We start from the raw sequence: 27,979 nt of genomic DNA, 5'->3' as shown, positions 1-27,979 counted from the left end.
TTTAAAGGCTGAAAATAAAGCCAAGTGCAGCTAATAGTGAAAATGTTTCATTAACTTGTGGTAATGCCTCTTCTATTCCCTATTGTATAGCAGTAATCATACAAAGTTATAACTTATCAGGCAAAATCTGAGGAGCTTTCTGAGCTCCTGGCATTTTCCCTTCACTTTGTAACAATGATGGGTTTATGAGCAACTGTTTAATTTACTTCCTCCTTGTATTCATTTTTAGTGCTGAAAAAAAATCAATAATTGCAAATGCTTCTAGTGCCTTTTCCTTCTTCTAATATGTGTGTATTTAGTTATTTGGTTTTCTAAATAAATCAGCAAGCATCCTGTAAATTTTTGATTTGTTTCAGTCCCTGTGAAGAGCATCCTAATTTTATAAGACTTCTTAAAATATCCAATTAGGTGGTGGTCCCTGCTCTCAGCAGTGCAGAGACACAGGATCCAGTTATGTCTGCTCCTGCTTTGTTGGGTATCAACTTCAACCAGATGGTGTCAACTGTGAAGGTAAAAGAACTAAAATCATTACCTCGATAATCAACACTCTTATTTCAAAAGAGCAAGAATAGGTTAAAAAAAAAAAAAAAGGAAAGAAAAAAAATCCAGTCAGAAGAGATCAGAATATGTTTATATCAGCAATGAAAGGAGGTGAAATCTTAAAAAGAAGACACAGTAGATCTTTAGCTTTTCCTTGTGAGCAAAGCCAAAATAAAATACCTGTGTTCTATTTTAGTAGTAGATGATAATTGAGTAGTAGATAATAATTGATAAGACAGATGAAATAGAGTAAGATTCTTCAGCTTGTTGAGGACACAACTGACAGAAAGGTTGAAAGTTGCGTGTATCATTAGTGGCCTGGGATTAGTCAAGAGGGAAGAGCTGTTCATTTTCTCCCAGTACAAAAACTAAACGGGCATCAGATGAAATGGGCTGGGATAGAGCACATCACGCTTGACTTCAGACGTATATAATGTGGACATCTGCTTCTGAGCTAGTCAGCCAAGGCACCTTTTTTTTTTTTTTTTCCTGGTTGAGAGAAACAAGCACTTCCAGTTCACCTCACATATTTTGAGTAGCTGTTCTAGGATGAAAAGTGTTACTCATCAGAAATGCCTTTTTCTCTCATTGACTGAAAACGGGGTCTAGGTGAGTAGCTGTGATACAAACTTCAGAATATAAAACAGACACTGATGATTGGTCAGATTAACACTAGCCTAATGTGAAATATAAAAAGAAAAAACTTACATATGACGTGTGGATGCCAAATACTCTTATGGATTCAAGACAAAGATGAAAAATTCACAAACGTCTATCAGTAGCTAGAAAGTAGAAAGTTGCAGCCTGTGGCCTGAGGAGTCCTTAAGCCATATGTGGGTGGGATCCAGAGCAAGAGAAACGTTTCTGAAAGTTTGCTGCATTCAATAAGTCACTATAGTTATAATCATCTGCTACTAGACCCAGTCAGGTGATCGTTGGTCCTTTGCTTGCACTTGGTACAATTTCCTTCTGTTCTTAAGTACGGTGAATCAGCAGTTGTTAGTCCTTTTAGTCAAAACATCTAACACTCTAAGAACAGAGAGGAGTAGCCACATTTTGGGAGTGTGAGGACAAACCTACACCATTCTTTGTAACCTGATGCCCAAAATAATCAGTGGTTGGAGGTGTGCCCACAGATAGCCTTTGGTCTCAGCTCTCCCCAGTAGTTTTGTGTTTTTTATTTACTCTTTTTTGTTCTTTCTTTCTCCATCCGCTATCCCCTCCCTCCCTTTACATATTCCAGATATTAATGAGTGTATCACTGGTACACACAGCTGTGGGATTGGACAAACTTGTGTCAATACATTAGGATCCTTTCGCTGTCAGCGGGACACGAGCTGTGGAACTGGTTATGAACTAACTGATGACAGTCGTTGTAAAGGTATGTCCTGGGCAGAGAAACTGAAATCTTCCAGATTTACATTTTAAAAAGAAAAACAAAACAGCAAACAAAAAACCAAAACCCAGCAACAAAAACAACAACAACAAAAACACACTACCAAAACAAACAAACATTAAACCATCATCATGTCTTGCTCTTTTTATGTTTTGGGAAATATGTGTGTAAGCCGTAGTTACACAGGGACACACAGGCAGCTCTAGTTCTTCTGGGACAGTAGTTTTCCACCTGTCACTTTGCAAATACCAAATACAGGCTGCCTGTGGACTATGGTAAGACTTCCAGAAGAGAGAGCTGTGTTTATTATACATTGTCAAGTTGTGCTATGTGACAAGAGCTGATCTGCAGACTGAAGCAGATGATTTTGAAGAACCCACACTCACACTGTATGCATTTTTTAGGTGTTTACTTCTGGCTAGTTCTAGTCTTGTCTTGTGAACTGGTTGCTCTTAATGAGTGGAGTGCCGAAGTCCTGCTCCTGGCACATATCTGATGGTTTATTTTCATCTCAAAGAATCAAGTTTGCACATTTCTAAGTGCAAAGTGGTAAGTGAAATGACCAGGCAGTTCAATTTGAAAATGCTAAGATAAGATGCATCTTGGGGACAAAAAAAAAAAAAAAAAAAAAAAGTAAGCCTTTGTCTTCAGGAGGATTAAATTCATTACAATCGGATTCACTTCTTAATCACAACATTCTTGAGGATGTAAAAGTAAAAAAAGGTTAAAACCAGTGCTGCCTTGTGTTTGAACACAAGGGTAATAGTCTTTTTTTAAAAAAAAAAAAAAAAAAAAGAAATTAGTGATTTCATGTTGCATCTAGCTCAGAGTATGCTGTTACATGTATCCATAGCTGCACCTGACATGCTACCTTTGCAAAGATAAATTGGCAGCAAACACCATATGGTGTAGAACTGGTTTCCACTACGAAAAGGTCTGTTCCCCCAGAGCCTAGAATTGTTTAAAAACAGTCTGTAATTTCATTCCATTGAGTAAGTGTACTCAGACAAAATTCTGTGTAGGGTTTTATTTCACAGAGTAATCAGTGATGAACAATAGATTGGAGGGAAAAAAAAAAGAAAAAGAAAAAGCTGATAAACAAACTACAGCACAAAACCCCTAGAACATATGGATGATGTTTTTTGAAAGTATTGTGGTCCAACTTTGCTCCCTTTGAAGTAAAATTCATGCTGATTTGAATGACATCAGTTTTAGGCCCACAAATAGTTTACCAGCAAGTATTAACAATATTTCTCTGGTGGAAAAATGGGAATACAGTCATTAAATTATGCATGCCATTAGCTTTAGAAATTTCTTATCTGGATAAGATATGGTAGTGAAGTTAATTATTAACATTGTGTTAATAGTGATGAAAATAGAAAATGAATAATCTTCATGTATGATTTTTAAATGCCTTGCAAAATGACATGGAAAATACTTGTCTGGTTACTGAGTTGTGCAGCACATAAAACCCTGTTGATTTAAAACAATTAATTGTAACAATGTAAAACCCATACTAAACTTAAAGTAGGCCCCACAATCGTTTTCTGAATCTCACAACCGTTAGGGATAAGCAGTTGTCTCTACTGTTGTGTCCATAGCATAGATGGGAAAGCCAAGGTATGCTATAGCTAGGAAGTTTCTGCATTTTAATAGTTTTAGGAGATTTCTTCCCATTGTGAGGTGGTGAACATAAAATTTTAGTCACTTTTATGTGGACTAGGTTACGTTCATGGATGAAACCTTGTTAGCCCTTGTCTGCTTTGTCTGAATCATAATTTATTCACAAATATTTATTTCCTGTAATGCAGTAGAATGGAATATTAAAGTGCACGTAAATAATATTTGTATGCATTTTAAAGGAAAATAATGCAAAGAGACCTTTATATAGATGAGAGTCAAGGTTAGTTAATTCACTTTTGAAAGAAATGAACAATGTCTACTTTGGATCTAAGGTTAAAATTAAAAATGCAGTTGGACACCTAATTAAGTCCTACTGACTTCAAAGTTAAGCCCATGTATAAGCACAGTGCTGAATCAAGACTGAACACTGCTGAACATGGTGCTTCAGATGCTTTGTAGTCATTTTGAACCATTTAGTTATGAGAACTAAATGTGTAATAGCATAATAAACACATACGTGCCTATATATGTTTTTACTGAGATTCTGTTTGAAGCAACAGTTCAGATTGATCCCGGTTCACTGCACTGAATTGCATGAAAATATGCTGAGGATTAATCTGTCTGACATTTTAAACTGTCTTATGTTTTAAATGTGATGAAAAAGTTTGTCAAACTCCTGCTAACAATCTTTTTTTGTGATGTACCAGATATTGACGAATGTGAGACTGGTACTCATAACTGCCCCCCCGATTTTATCTGTCAGAATACTCCAGGATCTTTCCGTTGCCGACCCAAGCTACAGTGCATGAATGGGTTTATACAAGATGCGCTAGGCAACTGTATTGGTAAGACATACTCTTATCTCAGTGAATACTTTAGTGATGCTTAGGAGTTAAGTTGTAGTTTCACTGGGTAAGTTCTGAGCTTCTCAAGTCATTCTTCATGTATGTATGTATTGCTCTGCTATGTCTTTTTTCTGCTTCTTTAAAGACAGGGTTGGTCCCACAGGTAAGATTTACAGATGAAAGACCTCTAAATAAGACTTAAATACTAAATATCTATTTTTAATGAGATTTGGGTACTTATGGCACTTGGCTGCATTTGAACATTTTCCTTAAGCCTTCAGAGATTTTATCTGAAACAAAATCTGGGTAAAGTGGTATGTTTTAATCTCCCTCTATTCAAAAAGTTTTAGCTAAAGCTTAGTATAAAAAACTGTAAATTATGGTTTCCTCTGTAACATACTTTGTTGATATTAGTATGCAGAGGGTCTACAGATATCTTTCTAGACCTGTCCACCTTTAGCTAGACCTATCCACCTTTAGCTGTGGTTTATGAAGAATATTACTATGTGTGAGAATGAGGGACTAATTATCATACACTGTGGAGAGGAGTTTTATTTTATTTTATTTTAAAGACTGCTTAGAATCTATTGTGCTAATGCCTTGTTTCCAAGACCTGTTAAGTTACTCTGAGGCTCCTACAAAACAGAGTTAAAACCTTTCAGTAAATATGTTAGGATCACTGGTTTCCAGCATACTCTAAATGGAATTGTCTAATGTGACCTACAAATCTATCAATTATTCCCCTGAGTAGTGTTTTCAAGTCTCAACTTAACTTTAAATTCCCCCCAGCGGCATGGTGTGTTTTGGACTTGTGGAACTGGCTGAGCAGCCGCAGCTGCCAATTCTAGCTCATTGTCAGCCCCACATTCTCCTGACCATATTGTACTCAGTAGTGCTGAAATCTGATACTGGAAACACTGAGGCTGAAAATAAAATTGCAAAAATTTTGCAAACAAGTTGAAGGGAGCTGGTTGTTGTGTACAACAAACCCTTTGAAGACACTTATATGCCATAGCCAACACTAGGTCCACAGCTGTAGAAGTTACCGTGTCTGCACTGACATTAGTAAATCCACAGCAATTTGCAGTGGTATGAACTTGCTCAAAATAATTGGCAAAACAATTTCACAAGCTAATTTTACAAACTTAATCAAATGTTCCCTTATATGGTATCGAGGGGGAAAGAGTATGAAAGCTTTACTGTCTTTCCAACGAAGCAATTCTTTGCTTTTTATTGTAGCAACTGGAAAGCAGTAGCTCTTTGACAGTTAGCAGTACTACTGTGAAAAATAATGATCACGTACGAGTGAGATAAGGAGGAAAACTTGGGGCAGAGAAGTAGGCACATGAAACTGGATATTGTTGAAGGTTTTAGGATGCATGTCACAAGCAGTGACTGTTCCTACAGACTGTCAGGTCTTAGATATATTAACATTTCCAGTTGTTGAAGGCTGTTTTGGAATCACCTATAGTCACTTATTCCTAACTCTGAAAGTCCTTTTCTCTGAACTAATAGCACATTGCTAACCTTGGGTAACAGCGCGTTTCTTACCTTCTTGGTTACATAAACTGTACCAGATCACACTCTGATATAGCTTAGTCTCATCTCATTACGTATTCTGGGGTTTTGCTTTTCATTTTTTATTCTTGTGTGTGTGTGTGTGTTTTTTTTTTTTTTTATCCAGGCAAAATCTGTCACAAACTGATATGATGTCCAGTTTGTAAAAACAAAAAACCCGTACATTTCATGGATGGTAGAGGGATGCATAGTGAATACACACACACACACACACACACACAAAAAGAGCTGTTCAAGTTCTTAAATGTTTACATGGACAACCTATTATGAGATGAGGTAAGGTATTAATGATGAATACCTGTGAGAAGTAGTTTTTCTCTGTAAAAATGCAGACTACTGCTACCTATATGACTTACTACATCTCACTTGCTGTAATCCTCACGCATAGACTGCAACATAACTGGTTGAGCTGGTAAACTGAATTCTTCATCATCCGTTTGTACATCTTGGGGGGGATGACTTGCAAAGGCCTTTAAACAAAGACAAATTCTATAGCCAATTTCCTCAGCTTTTGAATGGGATCTGGGCCCTTTGTACCTCTCCCAGTCTTCACGCCAGAGGCATAATATTGTTGAAGCTAAATGACACAAATGTTTGTGCTCCCATGAGCAGAGCTTTTCAAACCACGAGGGATGTAAGAAAAGCATCTTACCTGAAACATCATTAGACAGCAGATTGTTACATTGGCTTACTGTACTCTTGTAGATATCAATGAATGCCTGAGCACCAACATGCCATGTCCAGCTGGGCAGATATGCATTAACACTGATGGCTCATACACCTGCCAGCGAATCTCACCCAGCTGTGGCCGAGGGTATCATCTTAATGAAGATGGAACGAGATGTGTAGGTAAGTAACAGTTCTGAAGGAAAAAAAAAGTTTACAGAAAACGAACCATTTATGTTTACTTGTTTCTTGAGCTCTGCCTAAGTTTCACTTGTTCCCAGAACCAGTTCTTGATCCTGTTCTTTCCCTCATGGCAGTCACAGAAAGTGAAGAGTGACAAAGATCCTCTCTGTCTTTCAAATTACTCATAAAACACTAAGAAAAACAGAAGTGACAATTGCCCCCCCTCAAAACGGCATTGTCTGTGACTATACTAATATACTGGAACAATGCTGTGTGGTCTAAAATCTCCCCAGTACATAGTTATAACGCAAGGACCACCTGCCACATAATGTCTCTCAGAAGACACTCAAATAAGGTTGAAAGGCAGATATGCCGTGGGCTGGCATTTAACTAAGGTAGCTTTTGCAAAGAGAGGTATTTTGCCTGCATTTTTAATTATTGTAAATGTTTATCAAAGCACAACTGACTGTGGTCTTCTGACATCTTACCTTAGGTGAAGAAATAGGTTCCATGAATATTGAATATTCATAATAAAATAGTTTTGCACCTAATTTCCTCCAAAGATTATCTGATTTCTTGATTTCTTGTTTTTTTTCCTTCCCAAGTCCTATCAAGATCTACAGCACATGTGTGAGAGATACCTTGTTCTGTAAGAATTTTACATTCAGAATTTTGCAATTATTACTCTGATCTTGTTGAAGCTAGGAGCTAGATCCAAGTCTCACTTTCTGTTTCAAAAGTTTACAACTACCACTAAAGAAAGCCCATAAAACACTTGTAAGGCAGCAAGAATTTATACTTTATTTTACAGATAGAAGGGACACACAAATATGCATCTGAAATAAGAGTTAACATGTTGCTCTTCTCTCGGCTTGAATCCTCATAAGTGTACTTACAATCACATTTTCTTTTTTTATAGATGTGGATGAATGCTTATCTTCCAATCAGCCATGTGGCGAAGGACATGTTTGTATAAATGCCCCGGGCAATTATCGCTGTGAGTGCAAATCTGGCTATTCTTTTGATGTCATCAGTAGAACTTGTGTTGGTAAGTTGTACCTATCAACTTAAGTAAATCCAACCATGGCATTTTAAAAAATGAGCCTGTATAAAGAATGTTATGGCTTTCTGCATAACCTTTCATCTAAATATAAAATTGACTACTGTATTATTTGTATAAATCTAACACCATACTAAAGACATGCTGATACTTCAAAGGAAGCTGTATTAGTATTGTCGACATGTTATCTGTTATCCTGCTAAAAGGTAAGATTATGAGAGTGCATGTAATTGTTTTGCGTGACTTTTTTTGTAGGCACCTGCAGCAAAACATTCCTTTGGAAGATCAAAATGACTTTCTTCTTTATATTGGCTAATTCAGTTATGCACAAGGGTACTTTTTAAATGATGGGCATTTTGGGTAAATCCTTCCCTCTCTAATTTTAAGTCTGGAAAATAAAAATAAAACTCAAAACCATGGTCCTGTCCAGAGTACTACTTCAAGGAAGCCAGCCAATATATAGATCTTTGTATGTTTATTGTTGCAGATATCAATGAATGCAGACGCTATCCAGGCCGTCTTTGTGCTCACAAGTGTGAGAATACTCCTGGTTCCTACTACTGCACTTGTACCATGGGATTCAAACTTTCAGTTGATGGCAGGTCATGTGAAGGTATGGCTATATGCATTAGGTATATAGTGTGAGATGTAGCTTGTCACTGTTTAGCTATTCCTGTTTGATTTTAGCTCATAAGACTGCTCTGGATTGGTACAAGAAATCAACCCGATGTTGTCCCTTTGATAGCATGAATGCTGCTATGATTAATCAAGACTGCTGTAGTCCACAATTCCAATATTTTGTCCTTTGGCTGGATCACGCTGAGGTGTATGTGTCTGTATTTACCACATTTTCAAGTGATGTGACTAGATCAGATTCAAGAGTTTAACAACCAGCTTTGCTGATATCCAAATATAAAGATGCAGGTGTGGTCCTAACGACTCCCTCCAAGTCACGCACCTTGAGGGATAGTGGGAAATAATAGCACACAGTAACCTATACTACCAGACCCTCTTGAGAATAATACAACCAAAGCCCATTATTTCCAGCTTACTCAGTAATATGTAAACCATCCTTTTTTAATTATTAAAAAAACAAAAACCAAAGAAACCAAACTTTAGCCTCAGTCCTGTAACAGGAGTGACAAATACAGCAAGAAACTGGGGTTTCAGGTGTATAATTTTGCATTTCAGATTTAAATGAGTGTGAGAGCAGCCCCTGTAGTCAAGAGTGTGCCAATGTGTATGGCTCCTATCAGTGTTACTGCCGCCGTGGCTTTCAACTTAGTGACATAGATGGGATTTCATGTGAAGGTAAGAACTGTCTTTGCAGATAAAGGATTTGAGCATTTTCTGTTCACGCCATGACATACATAAACAGTTTAATAGACTCTTAATAGATGCATTTTAACATTTGATTCTGTTTGGTATTTTCCTGCGAAACTATGAACCTGTACTTAATAAAAGTCTCCCACCCATGCCTTTGTCTAGAAATACCTCTGCTTGATTGTATGGTGTCAGCTTTGCTGTTTACACGGAACTATAACTTCACATACTTTCGTAACTGGTCAGAAATGTGCCTTTTTAAAAATTTTTGTTACTGAGCAACTAGCAGAATTTCTTGGCTTCAGCAAGTGAATATACAAACATGTTTGTGTGTTACATACGTAATATACAATATTATTACATGGTGTTTTATATATCCTCCTTTTGTGGCTGGTTCTGAATTAATGTGTATGTAGGCTTTGATCAAGTAATAGGAGAATGTGGGTGTGACCCAGTGGACAAGATCTTGAACTTGAGCTATGATATCTAGGACGTAATACGCAGTAAGAACTTGGGCAAAACATCACAATTTTCTTTTTATTAAAACAGGGATAATACTATTCCTCTCTGCCCCCTTAGTAAAGTAGTACAATAATGTGTCACCGTATTTACAGTGTTATTGCATTTATAAGACAAAAGCAGACTGTTTCTTAGGCCCTTCGATTGCTTTTAATTTTCTTCACACCTCCATTTATTCCTGACAGCCTTCATTAGATAGTTGTGGCCCTAATCAATAATTGTTTTCCTTTTCCACTAGTTATAATCATGAAATAGTGTTTCAGCCTCACAGCATGAACACCATATATGTGCACTTAGTAAAATGCCGTGCAGACATAGTAAATTAGTGGTGTTTTCCTCTTGCAGATATTGATGAATGTGCTTTACCTACTGGAGGTCATATCTGTTCCTTTCGATGTATTAATATTCCTGGGAGCTTTCAGTGTACTTGTCCCTCCACCGGTTACAGGTTGGCACCCAATGCACGCAACTGCCAAGGTACGTTCAATGGGTTCAGGGAGATGTAACTGGATTGTGGGCTTCTAAAGAGTTCTAGAAAGGTTTTGTGTTTATAGTCCTGCAGCACTAGAAGTAAAACAGTCAGTATCAGCTTGAAATCTGGAGAGACCAATTTTTTATAATAAATAATGGGATCCAATAGAAATTTCTTTTACAGCCTATAGAATGCAGTAATGTTTTTATACTGCTCTTAAAGAACTTGAGCAAACTCAATGAAGATTCCCACTGTGAAATTATATGAATTGGTTTATCTGTTAAAAGGAAATATCATAATGCTGTAGACATTTCAGCAAATATTTAAGTCTTGCCCACTTAGTGACACTGCTGCTCTTCCTTTTCTTGTTCTTGCCTGTTGGTTGGGTTAGTTTTCTTCCTGCTCTCCTTAATCCTGTAATAATGTTTAATTGCACCCCATATTCTCTAGTACCTAATGTGATACTTTCATCATATGGCACCTGCAAATAGAGGAAAAGCATGTGTTTAACCCACTCACCTTTTTCCATTTGGCAGATATTGATGAGTGTGTTGCAGAAACCCACAACTGCTCTTTCAATGAGACCTGCTTTAATATCCAGGGGGGCTTTCGCTGTCTGTCTTTAGAATGTCCAGAAAATTACCGCAAGTCTGGAGATACGTAAGTACTTTCTTTTCAAGGTACAACGTTTTTTTGGTGGCATATTCTCCTCACACTGCTGACTGAATATGTAACATATTCCGGCAAATACATACTTTATTGGTTAGGCCTACCCCAAGTTTTGCACACACAGGTCTGGTCCTTTTCTCGTGGTCCTATTTCAGTCTAAAAAAAAAAGATATTCCCTTAAAAAGATGCCATGTGGCAATGGTTTGCATTATAATGTTCTCTAGAAGCGTATGTTGATGTTCTCTCTCTGGCTACCTTGCAGCAAACCTGTTAGGAGGATTACATTCAGCTTCAAAATTCTAACTTTTCTGTCACACTCAGCCTTTGCTTACTATTATACTCCAGTGGTAGAATTATCTCTTATGTTGGCTCTTAACCTAGGTCAGAGAAAGCTATTCTGGTCTTGAAAATACGAGACACAGATAGGGGAGGAGGGGTAGCTGGCAGCTCATTTACACCAATCCTGTAGTGCTGGCAATGCTAGCTAGAAGCCATTTCAAAATTTCGGTGGCATAGCTATATGGCTGATGCAGATGACCGCTTTTCCACTTGCCCTATGGCTTTATGGCCACCCTGTACTCCTGTACTCTCTGTGTATCTCACACCCAGGTAAGTGTATGCATCAGCTCGAGAGGAAAGCTGATAAATGACACTGGTTATCAGCTTGCTATTTTGCTCTTCACAACCAGTGTTCATATACCCACCGTCTCTGTACCTTCTCTGTAGAATGAAGCTGGTGCTTCCAGCTTCCTCAGAGGGACTTTGTGGGGGTTGATTAGTTTCCATTTAAACCTTAAGCTGTAAAATGACATGTGTAAGTGGTATAGCAGACGTATTTGATCAGAATGCTGCAGAGGGATTTCATAGTATAAAAACAAATATTTATAAAATACGCTTTTGAGATGTATCAATAGTAATTAAATTTTAAGTTATGTAGGTCTCGTCAGTAAACAAGAAGTGCCTCATGATGCAGATGTACTGTTTATTTAATATCATGTGTTATTTGTATCTATCTTAATTCAAAAAAAAAAACCCACCTCATTTGCAATGGGCCACAAAGCAGAATTAGCAGATTTTTATTCTTATGGACATCCTAGAGTTGAAAAATTCATTTTATAAAATAGCTGTTAACACATATTCCATTTCATCTTCTTTCTTTTCTATATTTTTATGGATGTGTTGAAAGTAATGGCTATTTGAGATGTTAGGGATTTTTTTTGGAAGTAATAGGATGTCTGAATTGTTTTTCTGTCTGGGCTGTTGCAGCTCTATAATGACTTACTCTGCCTAACTCAGATTTGTAGAGAGATTCTTCTGATGTGCTAGGGCTATAATTAGGCTGTGAATCAGAAACAAATCCTGTAGCTGCCCAGTAAAGTTCTAATTATTTTAAGTCTTTGAGTGATTATCTTGGATTTATTAGGCTTTCACCTCTTGACAGATTCAGACAAAGTTACTAAATATATTGTCAAAAATGTGCTTGCATAAACCAAAGAGAATACAAGTTAATTATCTGTATTGCAAAATGTCCAAGTTAGTTCAATGGGCAGATAGGTACTCTCCTACTTAGCCAGTTATTATTATTATACCAGCATGCCAGTATCAGGGTGTGTGTCTTGGGTTACTTTGTTCCCACTAGGGAACAGTTCCTTAAGATTGTTCTTTAGTGCCCTTTCTAATCCAAATTGATTTAAATATTCTTGTATAATTTTTGGCATATGTAAGCCATCATAACTGATAGCTAGCATGTCTTTGTTAGTCCTTGCATGATAATGACATTAAATCACTTTTTCACCTAACCTTGTGCCAGGACTCTAAAATTAAAATATCTGGCTTCTTATATCATCCTATTTATTAGAAATACTGGTTTCTTCTCTTTTTTATTCAAAACACATTCCAGTTTCACCAACTTGGCCTATCATAAGAAAGACAACACGTTTTCTATTCCCATCAAGTTGACGCGCCATAGAACTTTTTACCCTATACCCCAAATTTTCTTTGGAACAACTATAATTTAATAAGTCTCAGTCCTACCAATACAAGTTCATTCTTATTTTTCCTTAAAATTCTTATGTACGGGCAACCACTCTCAGTGATCCAGAAACTTCCTTACCTAATAACTTTAAAGCAGAGATTTTTGCATGGTGGTTTTAGCAGAGGTGATTGTCGTTAGATGAGGTAATTGCAGGATTGTCAGATGCTATAGGCTGAAAGCTCAGAACAGCTTACAGATATTCTCAGCTTCATGAGCAAACACCCTGTGTAAGCATCCCCAAAGACCAGCAAAGTGCCTGGCATGGTCTGGTCCTTAATGTAATAATTTTATTGATGGTCTAAACTATTTTGCTTAAATTCTGTATATATATTTTTTTTCTCATAAGCCTATAGGCTTGGTATTTTTCCAAGGATAGGTATGATTTACAGCTACTCACAATAGGACTTGCTGCACTGCCCTTACCAAACACTTTTTGTTATCAAATTGGATAACAAATAAATTCTCTTTTTGTGACACTGAAGTCAAACATTTGTAATATAAATTTAAGCCAAGAAAAATAGTAGAAAAGATAAAGAGCAGTTACAGCGGTGTGTCAGAAATATATGCTGCTTTGAGCTAGATTGGGAAATATTTTTGTATTTTAGACATGCCTGCATGTTATTAAGGTTGCCTGTTGTTTCTCATTATTAGAACCTGTTTTTAACTGCTTAGAATTTTGCCAAAACATAACCAGCATCTGAAATTGTACATGCCAGGTGTCTAATTCAGGCGCAAGTTTGGTAAATTTCTGCCAAAGCAGTTCACTCATTTCCAAGAACAAGGGTAGGCAGGAATACATTGGTTTGTGTGTTTAAGAAATTTCATTGATTAATTAATTTATTTTTTCGTTGAGTTTGCTGTCAGATTTTGGAGCAGAAATCTGAAATTTGTTAGGGGATTACTTTTGCACTTTTTGTCATCCTTACCAAAACTCTGTGAAACTTTTAAAGTTAAAAATCTTTGCAAAATTGCAGCTAGCTCTTTTTCATAAACCTTATAAATGAGGACCTGGATGGGTAATTACCCGTGTGTGTCAAGGGAGTGTCAGGACTTCCTGGAGTATTTCTGAAAGGTGTTTAACTTTTGCTTAAAGTCCTTCAGTGATAAGGATTTCATAGCCTCTTTGTCAATCTGTGTTTGACTATCCTTCTCAACACAATTTAATTCCTCTTGTCAGTAGAGATGTCTTTCTATTTTATCAGCAAACAATCCTCTTCCGATTTAGCAGACATGAGCCTCTTAAAGGAGTCTAAAATGTGCATGCGCCAACTTCACAGACTGTCTGAGCCCATTCCCACAAATGGCCACAGGAAAGAAGCCTGATCTCTGTAACTTTAGCTACTACCTGTCCTGGGCCTGGCACTGCAGACCCTGACAGTCCCAGAGCCTCTTTCTTTTGTGCTTTTAAAGATAACCCAGACTTCATGAAAGGTGTTTCTAGCACAGATGAGAGAAGAGCCAGCTCTGTAAGAAGGAAAGGCATACTTAGGGCAGAGGCTGAATGTAGGGAGGGACAGATCTGAAGGTGTGAGCAGGTGAGGAAAATGAATCTAGGAGATGCTTCAGGGGTGGAGAGTAAAATTGTATAAAAAATTCAGAGACAAAGATGAAATAAACTGTGGAAATCAGTGCAGGTTATGATGGGGGAAAGGGTCAGGACCTTTCTGGTAAAGGGTGATTAATGCCAGGTTTGGATGAAGACCATCAGAGCAAGGAATAGTTTGGGGTGGCTGCACAGAGATACTGAGGAAACGAGTATATGTTTTGGGGCTAGGACTGTGAGACTGAAATTGAGAGGAACAAGTGTCAGCCAGGAGAGAATGGAGCAGGAAGAAGAGGATCAGCGCATTGTTGATGATCCTGATGCCAAAGGTTTGAGTGAGCAGGAAGGGCAGTAAGCAAGGAAGGAGCCCAGTTGGGAAAGATGGATGAATGAATCAAGGATCACAGAATCACAGAACGGTTATGGTTGGAAGGGACCTCTGGAGGTCATCTGGTCCATACATCCCTGCCAGGGCATAGGATAGCACATAAAGGCTCAATGCTGAGGGCAAAATGGAGATGGGTCTGTGTCTTCTATGGCTTAAAGCTCTTTGAAAGTTTTCAGCTCCAGATAGGAGGAACATGCAGAGTATATATCCACACTATCAAGGGAAAGCCTTTGTAGTGGAGTATATTGTAGGCAGTGCAGAAAATTGTTCCAGCTCTGGAAATCTGCAGGATTGAATTTCAGAAATGTGTAGTGTACAGTTTGGTAATCATACTTGGTTTGTCATTTAGCAAGTTGAGATGGTTTCCATATATAAAGTAAATTACAAAACCATAGATCCTGGAAAAAAAAGTTCTTTTACTTTCAGTATATAAGAAAGTGTTGTAAACCATTCAACTTCTTTTGGCAAAATTGAATGAATTGCGTCTGTACCATGTGAAAACCAGGCTCAGAAATTAACAGGAGGGAAGAATATTTTCTGTTAGATGTATTTATTCTCTAAGATAATATCTTTTTTGTTTTAATAGTTTAATTTTCCTTTATGAGTAACCAGTATTTGGTATGCAAAATTCAAACTATTAGTAATTTCTTGAAGCCAGTATTTCAGCCAAGTAAAAAAACAAAAGCAAAAACAAACAAACAAAAAACTTAAAATTGAATAATTGAGCTAAATAGCAGTAAGCTAAAATAATCAGGAATTAATTCAGGAATAAGCATTCAACAGCACTATACACTTATTTTTCTAACCCATGCGTTTCATTGCAGAGATCTGCTAAGATGCATCTAAAACCCCCTCACTGCCAAGCGGTGTGCATTTCTCTGGCAGCATCACTATACCTCTTCCAGCCCTCCCCTTCTCCCACAGGTTCCCCTGTGCTTGTGGCCACAGCGACGCATTGTGGTGGCCAGGCACAGTGGCTGCATGGCCACTTCATCCATCGTGAGATGCTACAGAGCTGTAGTGGCACCCAGGGTCTTGGGCTACTCGTTCGTTACCAGTCGGCTGCTGAATTCCCCTACCATGTGATTTTCTTCTTCCCACTGGTAGCATTTAAATAAGGTCTAGAGAGTACACCGTGATTTAAATGCTCATTGTTACTGCCTTTATGGTGCATGACCCCAGAATGAATTCTGGCTCTTGAAAGCAATAATATTTGCTATCTCTTCTTTGTGGTTATTTGATGGAAAAATTAGCACACATTAACTAAACCCATAGTGAAGTGTGCAGTGTGTAGTGTGCACCACCAAAGAATAAGATAAAAGATGATGAATTTTGAATAATTCTTACTCCTAGCCACAGGCACATCTGTCTCCACAAATAACTTTCTGAATCAACAGAATGTCCTTTTCCAAATCTTAGGAAGTTGAGAGATTTGAGGGTTTTTTGGTCTTTAAAAAAAAATAAAGATCTGGTTATTACAAAACATGTTTTACTTTTATAAAAGAATTAAGTCATGGCATTTTTATGAGCATATTTGTGCTTCTGAAAAGATTACATGGAGAAAGCATTTTCAACTAAGATATTAATGTGTTGGCTTGCTTCATGATTTCAACAAAACCAAGTAGCTTCATTATTTTGACAAAATTAAGGAATTCTCTTTAGGGGAGTTAGTGATGACGTTTCGGAAAAGAATGCAGAACTCACTATACCTGAAAATATTCCAGGAATATCCACACTTAATTAGATGACCATCCCGTGAAGACTTGTGTGTGATCTTTACACACATGAATAAAATTAAGAATGCATTAAAGTCTTCAAAGAATTGCTTTGTACTTTGGGTTTGCAAGTGGTGTTAGAAGAGAACATAAAACACAAAAAGCATTAACTGAAGAACTGAGGTTGCTTTTAACTACTCTTTTTGAAAATGATTATTTTGCGTATAATTTTGATACCAGCTACTCCTGTTAGGAGCTCAACTTAATGTGACAAAATAAAATAATGAAATGGGCAGTCAGATTTCTTACCACACTGTGAGGTAATAAGAAGCAAACCATGCCTTCATGCTGGAGCATTTCTCTGTGAAGAAATGAATAAATAGGTTAGGTTCCAAAATCTCAGCCTGTGGATTGAATATTGTTACTGGGTTCAGAGACTCTTGTAGATACTTTTAATTGATTCATAGCTGCTCATGAGGCAAATTTGGAGCTAAATGCCTTACCTGATCATCCCCAAATTTTGCAGAGTCAACATTCAGCTCAAGTTGTCATGTCTACCTCCACTTCCATGCATCTGTCTGAGAGGGTGTTCAGATACCAACTTGAATGTGGTGAATTGGGCATATCTTTAATCCTAACTTCATGTAATCTTTCCTTTTATGCAAATTTGTAACCACCTCTCAAACCCACCAGGTAGCATGATGTGTCAGATCCTGATTACTATGTTGGTAAACTACAATGTTCTTCATTAGCTGTGACATAAATACGGCATACACAGGTATGTGCATTGTACAAGACAAACTTTACTGCTCTCAGTAACAGAAAGGGATGAGATTGCTCTCTTCATACAGATCAGGATTTCCAGTGCTGACATCGGGACTAAGTTCATTGTTCACTTTCAGCCTTCATAGTTAATCTTTTCAGTTCTCTGGACTTGTTGCTAGAATACAGTGCTTAGTGATAAGGAAAGAAAACAGCCATTAGCAGACCACAGTTTTCTCACTCACCAGCATCATTCCTGTGATTTGAGCCTGTGTAAGAGTGGACAGAGTGTGTAGGATATGCTAGAGACATCAGGCTGTTGCATCTTTTTTCAGTTCTTGTTTAGATGTGTTGGTTCTCTTCATGGCACAGAAAAATACTCTGCTACATGAGAAGAAGGAAGATTTTTTTTTAAAGCAAATAAACCTGAATATACAAGCAGTGTTGGAAACAAGTTTTATGTTCCTCTGAATGCTGTCAGATGATGAATATATAGTGCAGTATCCATATTGTCTCTTCTCTCAGAAATACCAATTCCTTCTAACCCTACACTATGCATTTCAGAATACTTTGCTCAGTTTTAAAATCCAACTCTAAAAGGACATCCCAACTAGGACACAGTGAACTCAATAATCACTTAGGATCTTAGGATCTTTTGGACATATGTCCAGTCAACAAGAGAATAAAACTTAAGCAACAACAACAAAGCTGATGTTCTCCTGAGGAAGAGCTTAGCTGTTCAAATGCAGATAAACTCACCACTGCGGTGCCAGACTCAATCCATCTGTGCGTGCAAAGAAAGGGCAACATCTGACACACTTCTGAAAATGGCAACCCTCCTCCAAAAGCACCGACTGCAGACGAGTTCACCCCTATTTAATAAATGCCCATTTGCTATGTTACTGAGATGCCAGGCTGAAGAATGGATACAGTATGCAAGTCAACATATCTTTTCCCATCCCCACTGCCCTTGCTATCCTGTCACGCTTGCTAAATGTACGCTAATCTTCCTCTTGTCTTGTGTTCTCACTTTTCTTGCAGTCGCTGTGAGCGCTTGCCTTGTAATGAAAATAAGGAGTGCCAGAGCCTGCCTCTGAGAATAACCTACTATCACCTCTCTTTTCCTACCAACATTCAAGTACCCACCGACATTTTCCGCATGGGCCCTTCCAGTGCTGTCCCTGGGGATAAAATACTGCTGTCCATCATCAGCGGGAACCAGGAGGGTTTTTTCACCACAAAAAAAGTGAACAACCACAGTGGCATTGTGGTCATGCAGCGGCAAATCACAGAGCCCAGAGACCTTCTTCTGACAATTCAAATGCAACTTTCTCGCCATGGAACTATCAACACATTTATTGCCAAACTTTTTGTCTTTGTCTCTGCACAACTTTGATCCCTAACTCTGAGGCATAAGTTGCTACATTTTCTCTTTTGAGAGTAGCTATTTTTTCCTCCAATTTTAATAAAGTTTTAGTTCATCTATTGCATGCTGCACTTGCATTTTATTTGCCATCATCATTACAGTTTTCCACCTTCCCCCATCACTGAACATCTCAATTTTGGGAGATCCTTGTGTGTACTGAGCATCATTATAAAAAGCAGAAGTAGGTGTTGAAGAGGTTATTATCTGAATATATTGAGGACTGAAACTATTAATTTGATTTACACAATAGTGGAGTTGGTCTCATCTGATAATACACAGCTGCATATATTTAAGACTAAATTTTCAAAACAAGATAGATACATAATTTGCTGAGACATCATTAGAGAGTTTCATCACATGGGTGGCAAATGCATTTTTTGAAAATCAAAGTCTATCAAAATGTCATAACTTAGGTCTTTGGCATCTCAGAGATGCACCAGTGCACAAGTTGCTCTGAAAATGTGGAGCCAGATTCTCAAGTTGCACCAGTTACATTGCTGCTGTGTTACAGCCAGTGAGCCTGTGCTGATTTACACCAGGTGCAAATTGCACTTCTGCCTTCCAAGGATGATACAAAAGAGAATCTTTTTTGTAAAATTTGTTCTAGAGATTTTTTCATCTTCTTTTCTTTGACATTTCCATGGAATTGTACAGCTAATGATGGCAAAATAACAATGGACTCCTAACAACACTCAGTTAGTAGCAGAGAGCTCCTGTCTATTTCACAGGCTGAGAATTGTCTACAGGAATATTTGAATAAGATATTGGTCCCATAACGCTTTTATCTCTCCAACTTCCATATCAAACCTCATAAATATGCAACTATAAAGACTTCACCTGTCAAAGAAGCAGGCCTTAAAGGTCAGCTAGAATTCCAATATCCAAATCTTTCTTCCCTTACTTCTGTGATGTCAAGAACTATGTAGACTATATAACTGGAATTTCTTTGGAATTATTCTGTTTCACAGGCTGGAAGAGGACTTACTGTACTCTTCAGTCCTTGTATTGATAAATATTTAAAGCTCAGTTGCAGAGGTATGATCTACAAATTAGTGCTCTTTGACACCATCCTGGGCTCAGACATCTCTGTTCTACACAGGCAGAACAGTCAGTCCGCAGATGAGCGAGGAATAATCCATGTGAAAATACATATTAAAAACACCTGCCTATGTGAATACAGACAGCACTGGCAAGGTACTAGGTTAGAAACTGGGAGCTGTCTAAACCAAGATCACAAATCTTAGTCACCTGAACACAATTATTTTATTAGCTGTAAGCTGTGGGCTCTTGGGCTTTTTTTGAGCCAAGGACTAGACTGGGACATGATTGCAGCACTCTGCCGGAGTATTACATGTTCCCTAAGGCAAAGTTTATCCCAGCTGGCTGACAGGAGTTCAAGTCCCAAGAGGAATGCCAATGTTTAATGAGCCTGTTGATGCATACTTATAAAGCTGCCAGAAGTTGCCAGTGCAGATAGAGTCCTCACTTTAAATGTTGAAAGCACAAGCCCATTCGACTTGAGCTAATGAGGATTCTTACTGGCACAGAAGATACTTGTATATAACTGCCCTCTGGCTACCAGTTCATTATGAGGCCATAATTAAGTAGGATAAAGATTCAAAAATATACTTCATTTTTGCAAGCATTAATATATATTTGTTTGGCAGGGAAAGAAGGGAGTGTGAGAATTTGGCCCTCAATATTGAAAAACTCTACCATATTCTATCATTTTATTGCATTCAGCAAGTAACTCAGCAGCACAGAGCTCAGTATTAGATGCTTCAATGCTGCAGTGTAGCTGGAATTTTTGGGAATGTGTCATTATGTAGCACCACTTACGTGCATGGTTCTTTCCAATGAAAATGAAATCAGAGATCCTGGTCCAAAGAACTTACTTATTGAATCCAACAGAGAATATGACAATGAATGTCACCAGAACCCAAAAAGAAAGAAAAAAATGTATTCAGGAAAGCATTATATACAAACCAATCAGTGCAACTGAGTTGTTTCTTAATTTACTTCTTTTATAAAAGAAAAAAAGTCTGCAGGAGGTAACAGCTCCAAAACTGCAATTTGTGATAGAGGAGGCAACTTCAAAGAAAAATTTGAGTAAATAAAGTTCTTAGCACACAGGAAGAAAGTTTTGTCAATCATAGTATCCACAATTGGAGGACATGGGCAAAAAGGAAGTTCTCAGCTAGCTAAAAGATCAAATGCAGAGATGACGTGTAAGGATAAAGGAAGATGTATGTTGAAAGCAGAGCACATCATTAATAGTAAATATGGAGAATTTGGAATGGATACTGGTTGACAAATTGTTCCAGAAGATGTTTAAAGGTGTGCAGTCAAAGCAACGGTAGAGAAAAGTGTTACTAACTGCATTCTGGATAACCTGAAACAATTTGTAGAGATAGTGAAAGAAAGATCAGAGAATCAGGCGGTGGAAAATGAAAGCACAAACTCAAGTTTAATGGTGAGGACAGAGTACACACAAAATGTACATTTTGTGTACACAAATACACACACAAAAATGTGTATTTTGTGTTTGGACAGACACAAAAATTGAGGGATTTTTAAGAGGGGAGAGAAGCAGTATAAAGAAATAGAGCTGACACAAAATTTTGTCATGTATCTAGTTACAAGGTGACTGAATCTAGAAACTAGCTTTAGTTAGTAACTAGCACAGATCACTTGTGATCGTGGTGATCCTGTTTCTATACACAAGGTACCTAATTCATGTCAGAATGCTTTATTCCAGTGAATCAGAAGGGAGAATTTTGAACATAAATCTTACTTAGGACTTCATCGTAAACAAATTAATTACTTTGTTGGATGAGAATTTCAGAAATGTTTATATTTGTCAAATGTTCCAGCTGAAGTCGAAAGTAAGGCTCCCTTTCCTTCCCAGGCAGGAACAAAAGCAGAGTCATACTGAACATTTAAGACACTCCCACCAGAATGTTTTTGCATACAAATCTTTCTATTTAACTACAGCTTTGAAAATTTAGGGCGCTGTACATATTGTACCATTACTTCATTAGTCATGAAGGCCTAAAACGAATTACACAAGCCACTGATTATTGATGTCCCTCAAACCTTTAGAAGATGCCATTGTTATTCTATAAGGCAAAGAGAAGAACTTTTAAAGAAGTGTTTCAGGATTCATAAACACGTTATTGAAGGTAAAACCAACCTGACTTGGCTGTTGTGACCCCAGCTCACAGATGGAAGATTCAGCTTTTGTTTGTATGTCTGTATATATGTAAACATCTACTAAACTCCCATATGAACAGCAGAGAAGAAAAAGAGGGAGAGGGAGAAACAAACACGATTGATACACGTTTTGCCTCAATTCTATTTGTTATGCATTTTGAAATAGACTATTTTACACTGGATGTAGTCTATGTAATTTAGCTCATCCTTATTGTAAAGATGCAAGAGTCAGCTTGCTGGAAGTCCTTTCTTAACTTGGCATCTAGAGTTTAAAATAAGTGGGTGGAATCTGTTACCGTAGGTTAGACTATTATGTCCATATATACAGAATTAATTTGTTCTAAAATGGCCAGCATGAGGCATTTCAGCAGAAAGTCCTGTTCTGTCTCCTATGAGATATTTAGGAAATCATGAAATTTTGTATCTAGATGAAGGTGAGAAGTAAAAATCTCTCCTGACCTGTATCTCCATTCTTTAGCTTCACTCTGAATGCATTAACTATGGAATGAGAATAACAAGCCAGACTCAGCTGGTGTAAATTAACCCAGCTACATTGACTTCCCTTAGACTATGCCAGTTCACATCTGTTGAAGCATGATTTCCTTAGTGTTGATTCATGTTTTCTCTTTTATCTTTACTTTAGCTTCATACAATATCAGCATGTTTGGCTTTGCTTTCTTTGATGAGCAAATGTGGGTAGCATATAATAAGCAGTTACTGATGTATTTATTATTAATAGGGCCATAAAGTCCCTTTGAACGTTTGAAAAAAGATAGCTTGTAGGTGTGGAGTTGGGTAACACATTTTGAAAAGAGTAAGAACCATTTGTTTCTAGAGGTATCTTACAAACTAAAGCTTCCATTTTTTTTCCCTTTTACTCAGTGAATTTTTCTTCCTTTTAATCTTTTAATTCCCTCCCTCTGACACTGCAGTCTTTTCTTTCTTCCACTTAGAAATATGAAGAAATGGGCAGGTCAAAGTTGAGATCGTTTGTGGGGCTTAGTCACATTGTAAGTCCCAGCACAGCCCTTTCATCTCTCACGAACACAGACCGGGTATTGTGTGAAGTTCTTGAACTGTAAGTGACTTTAAATTCACTCTGGTGGACAAGGGTGAGAAGAAGTCATTTAACTTTTAATAGACTTTCAAGGACGAATGAGCAGCTGGTTGAGATGGAATATGAAATGACCCTTACCACTTCCCCAAACTCAGAATTCAATCTTTTGAGGTTTTAAATAAGGTGGTTAACTTTTTTCCTCCCCCAGTTTCCATTCCTCTGTGTTTTCTCAGTTTGGATGGAAAGGGGTGTGTGTGTGAAAAAGACTGAAAAGAGGCTTTTCTGACTCTTGCTGCACCGGAAATTGTGAAAGAAAGTGAGCCCTTCTGATACTTCCTGACAGATTTCCAGAATGAAAACAATTGTTTCTGCTTTATATGACTGATATCAAGTGGAATACAAAGAGGCTTGTGTGAATAAGTGTAGCTCTTCTGAAATCGGTGAGACCATGACAAGGCACCGCAGCTGAGGACCTGGGCCTAGTCCTTTGGTCCTGTTTGTACTTGTAAGGAGACTTTACGTGGTATCCTATGCACTACAATTCTCCCTATTTTTGCATGCCTGGCTTGACAAATTGGGTTTGAGGGGATTTTGACAACAACTCTTAGCCAAGCCAAATTTTTCTGTGGTTCAACAGTTCTGATGATCTACTTAAGTCTGTCTTAAGTTTTTTAAGGTAAAATATCAGTTTATATATCAGTTTTATATCAGTTTCTAGCTCCCCAGACTGCAAAACACAAAGTGATTTGTTTTCAGGATATATATGCATCTCTCTCTTGTTTCTCTTAGTGTCAGACTTGAAAAGACAGATACTATCCGTTGCATTAAGTCTTGTCGACCAAACGATGTCAACTGTGTGTTGGATCCAGTCCACACAATTTCCCACACTGTCATTTCACTACCCACATTCAGAGAATTTACAAGACCTGAAGGTAAGCGGTTTCTTCCTTGTTCCATTTAATAGACTACAACATGTAAAACCTCCACCGGAAATCCTTGCCTAAAGCCAGACTAGCTACCGGTGCAGTAAAATGTTTGCACAGTTCAAAATTACAGTGTACTATTCCTTTAATTAAAACCTTCAATATCTAGGAGTTTTAATTTTACAAGGAAAAAAAAAAAGAAAAAAAAAAAAGGTCTGAGCTCTAACTCATACAGCTTCCCCGTATAAGGAAATAGGAAATACTCAGTCTAAATTCCCCTTTACATCTACTCACATAATAACAGTGTACCCCATGACTTCTCTCTTCCCTCTTTTGCACATTTTGCTATAGGAAGTAGGTATTCTTTATATTTCTCTCATCTGTTTATGGTCTGTTGCATGCTATTGGCAAGTGACTTGTTCCAATTGTATGGCCTTTATCTCCATGTAGGCCATAAATCACAAAATACAGTATATATTTATACGTCTAGTACTCTGATTTGCTGACTTTTGACCTATGAAAAAATAGTGTTACTTTTAAAAATATAAAATAAAAGAAGGGAAATTCCTATAAAATAAAGGAAGGGAAGGACTGGCCAGAAAGCTTTTAGGTATCCTAGTGAGCAGCTGCTCAGTTGTATAAAGGGAGTTTTCCAGCTCAACATGGTGCACTTTGATGGACATTTTTGCGTATTTCTTCAGCTTCTTCAGCCTCTGCAGTCTCTGTGAGACTTCAAGTCCTGCAATTTCAGAAGGATCACACTCACTTTGCTTAGTTCACATATAAATTTACAGATTGAGAGGCAGTTTTTGCTACTTGGCATTTGTATTCACTTTCTGGTGCCTTCTCTGGGGATTGCCTACATATCCAGAGGTGGGATGACTGCCTTCACCTTAGCTTCTCTAATGCAACGTATTTCATGATGAAGGTACGGGGAGAGAAGAAGAGGAGGGAGGGTGGGAAGGTTATTTTGGAAAAGTTTTTAAAGATCTTAAATCCTGTTTCTGATCCATCCAGAGTCTCAGCTTTGCTTCCTCAGGAAGCTGTCCTAAATGAGAGCCAAAGCTGACTCTTCATTTTTCTATCAGTCACTCTCAACCTCTTCCAGGCTGAAGGAGTAGGGCAAGAGACATCCCAGTTGTTGTTCATATAGGAACAATTTAGCCACCAATAACATGGATATATAGAGCTGCTGTAAATTGCATCAGGTCTGTTTCAGGCCTTAGCTGGCCCTACATCACAGAGAATGGAGGAATGCCCCATAGCCACTTTTACTCCCATACACACCCTGTCAGCTTTACCAGGTGTACTGGCAGCAGAGCTAAGGATTTGGCCCAGGATGCTTCCCAAACAGTTCCCTCATTAGTCCATCATGATTTAATAAAAAGAGATGAGGCTTAGCAATCTGAGAGTAATACCAGAGTCCAGAAGATGTTCTTTAATTCAGCACATGGCCTTGGGTGAATTCTTACAGCTCTATGGTTTAGTTTCATCATCTGTAGAGCAAGGATAATAATATGAATAATAATACTTACCTCCTTCACAAGAAGCTTGAAAACTAACCTAAATCCCTCCTCCAACACTGAAAAGGACTCTACAATTTGTAGTGTCAATACTTCGTGCAACTGCCTAAGGGAATCAGAGTTCAGGGTCTATCTGTTTTGTCCCCCTCCACTCTCTACCCTGTGGATACTTAGTGTTGTCCTTTCTATGTACATGCTAGAAGTCTGACTGATTTCTGAGTGGTCTTTCTGGACTGTAAAGTAACAGTGTTTTGGCTTCAGGGCTTCCTGGATGCTGCAGGAGGAGAAAATAAATCTATCTGAATGTTCTCTTCCTGCAAAAGTTCTTTCTTTCTGTTCTAAAAGACAAACTGTCCAAGGGAAAGGCAGGGGAGTATTTGTCCTCCACTGGCTTTGAGGACAAGTCATTCTGGGTCAAATGATGTTGTTTTGTTTTGGTTTGTTTTTTTCAGTGATATTTTCACTACTTCTCAGTACACTCTGTGATACCCTTTATTTGCAGAGATTATTTTTCTTCGTGCCATCACACCTACGTATCCAGCCAACCAGGCAGATATCATATTTGACATAACAGAAGGAAATTTAAGAGATTCCTTTGATATCATCAAGCGTTACATGGATGGTATGACAGTGGGTGAGTAGACAGTTTTCTGCTTACAGTACACTTTCTTGTCTCAATAGTATTATAGAACAAGGTCAAATAAATTGAGCAATTCTTTTACACCTTGATTTTCAAGCCTGTATTGATTTAAAATTCTCCCTCTCCAGTCCAATATGCCTAATTTGAACTTAGATCACCATTTTTTTTTAAATTCAAAACACCAGAGGCCAAACTTTAATTTGAGAAGCATTTTGACTTTTTTCAGGATTAACTCTAATTACCAATGCAAATGGCTTAGCTTTAAAATTATGGTGTTTGTCCATTATAATCAAACCAAATATAAAATACGTAGTCTGTCAACAAAGACACTGTAAATTTAATTAACTGTTCTTTCATGTTTAAACAGCATGGCGTTGATTTTTTGAATAATAATCAAATCTTTATAGCAGGACTAATTTACTGAATCTGTTCCCTGTTTTGATATTAAATGACAGCCTTGTTCAGTTTTAAATTAATATCTTTCTATTGAGGATAAAAGGGATCTGTCACACACTGTGGTTTAGAAGAAACTTAAAAAGGAGTTTTACCTGTGTATGTGGGTCATGTGGCTAGACCTGCATCTCGTCATATAGGAGGGAGGGGCTGCAACACAACCTGGGGTCATACCTTCTGGTAGGTTTCTTTCAGAGCAAGGCTCTTTGGCAGGATATAATGCATACTGTATGAAGCAGCATGTAATCCATCTCACATATCTAGTATATTACAGATGTGCATACAGAAATATATTTCCAGTGTTTACTGTAGCTTGGCTCTCACTCTGGGACCCAACATACCCATTTGTAGCTGGCAAATGATGTGAAGGTCACAGAGCAGGAGCAGGTCCCAGCTGCTCTGCCCCATGTGAATCACTAATGCAGTGGCAGGGGAATATTCTGTGATTCTCATGCTCAGAGAATGAATATGCCGGGTCTGGCTTATTATATAGTAGTATTTGATTGCTCTTTATTAATGTTTATTTATGAAAATAAAGGACCACAGTTGCCAGTGAAGACTTGTGCTTCATGACATGAATGTGCAGGTTCTGCTCAGATTTATACATGTGCTTTTGGGCTTCCTAGCAAGATTTGTCTGGATGGAAAGAAAAATCGTTGCTGTGCTTCTTAATTTTGTGAAGAAGCCATATTTAGTGCGATCCGAAGGTGGCACTGTTGCATTTTGGAAGCGTGATCGTATAGGGTCAGCTGCGCAAAGCTTTTATGAACTATAGATAAAAATCGTTAAGTCATTAGGTTTATATTTCTTTCTTTATCAAACAGAAGTATACATGTGAATGCTGAGAAAGAGGGAGAGTCTGTTAAAGCAGGATGATAAGATTACAAATTTCAGGTATTGGGTTGACTCTTTAAAAGAGTATAAATGTTATCAGATCCCACAGTAGTTAGTTTGCTTTTCATGCTGTGTGCTTCATTCCGTCTAAATTAAGAAAGAAGGATGTGTTTCAAAATTTGACTGGCCAAGGCATTTGCCTGGGGGAAACGTTTCCATTTTGAATAATAGGACTGCCTGTCAATAGTATTTTACTTTGTAAACTGAATATATACCTCACAGTGTTAGGAGAGAAAGGATATTCTTCTGTACCAGGTTGAAAGGATATGATATATGCCTAAGTACATTCCCAGCTCTGTGAAAGAATTGGGCAATGGTTTCTTGACCTCAGTTCCCCCATGTGCAACATGGAGATGATAAAACATGCCTACTACTGTCTTAATTAATTCTTGTATGTGAGAGTCTTAATTAATTCCTTTATGTAAAAGTACCTTCAGATTAATGGATGGAAGTTGCAAAGTAAACTGCCTGCAGCAGAATTGGAAAAGAAAAAACAAAACAAAATCCTAACTGATACTACCTGGAGGGGCAGG

General features: G+C 37.8%; 1 protein-coding gene across 3 annotated transcripts in view; it reads left to right on the top strand.

Annotated features, from left to right (window-relative positions):
- The window catches only part of FBLN1 (fibulin 1), an 83,376-nt gene that overhangs the window by 34,253 nt on the left and 21,144 nt on the right, over positions 1–27,979 (top strand). For 2 of the 3 annotated variants that reach the window (XM_080559308.1, XM_080559307.1), the window contains exons 6-16: positions 409–510; positions 1,784–1,921; positions 4,267–4,404; positions 6,688–6,831; positions 7,751–7,879; positions 8,379–8,504; positions 9,083–9,202; positions 10,079–10,210; positions 10,742–10,865; positions 23,803–23,945; positions 25,962–26,093. In XM_080559308.1, the coding sequence (XP_080415434.1) occupies positions 409–510; positions 1,784–1,921; positions 4,267–4,404; positions 6,688–6,831; positions 7,751–7,879; positions 8,379–8,504; positions 9,083–9,202; positions 10,079–10,210; positions 10,742–10,865; positions 23,803–23,945; positions 25,962–26,093 (1,428 nt within the window). Of the gene's footprint in view, positions 1–408; positions 511–1,783; positions 1,922–4,266; positions 4,405–6,687; positions 6,832–7,750; positions 7,880–8,378; positions 8,505–9,082; positions 9,203–10,078; positions 10,211–10,741; positions 10,866–18,358; positions 18,808–23,802; positions 23,946–25,961; positions 26,094–27,979 lie in introns of those variants that run through there. The other variant, XM_080559309.1, reaches the window with a different exon arrangement.

Source organism: Anser brachyrhynchus (assembly GCF_964034855.1).
Source record: "Anser brachyrhynchus genome assembly, chromosome: 1".
Taxonomy (NCBI): domain Eukaryota; kingdom Metazoa; phylum Chordata; class Aves; order Anseriformes; family Anatidae; genus Anser; species Anser brachyrhynchus.
Note: the sequence above shows the minus strand (reverse complement) of the source record. Positions and strands in the feature narration are given on the sequence as shown.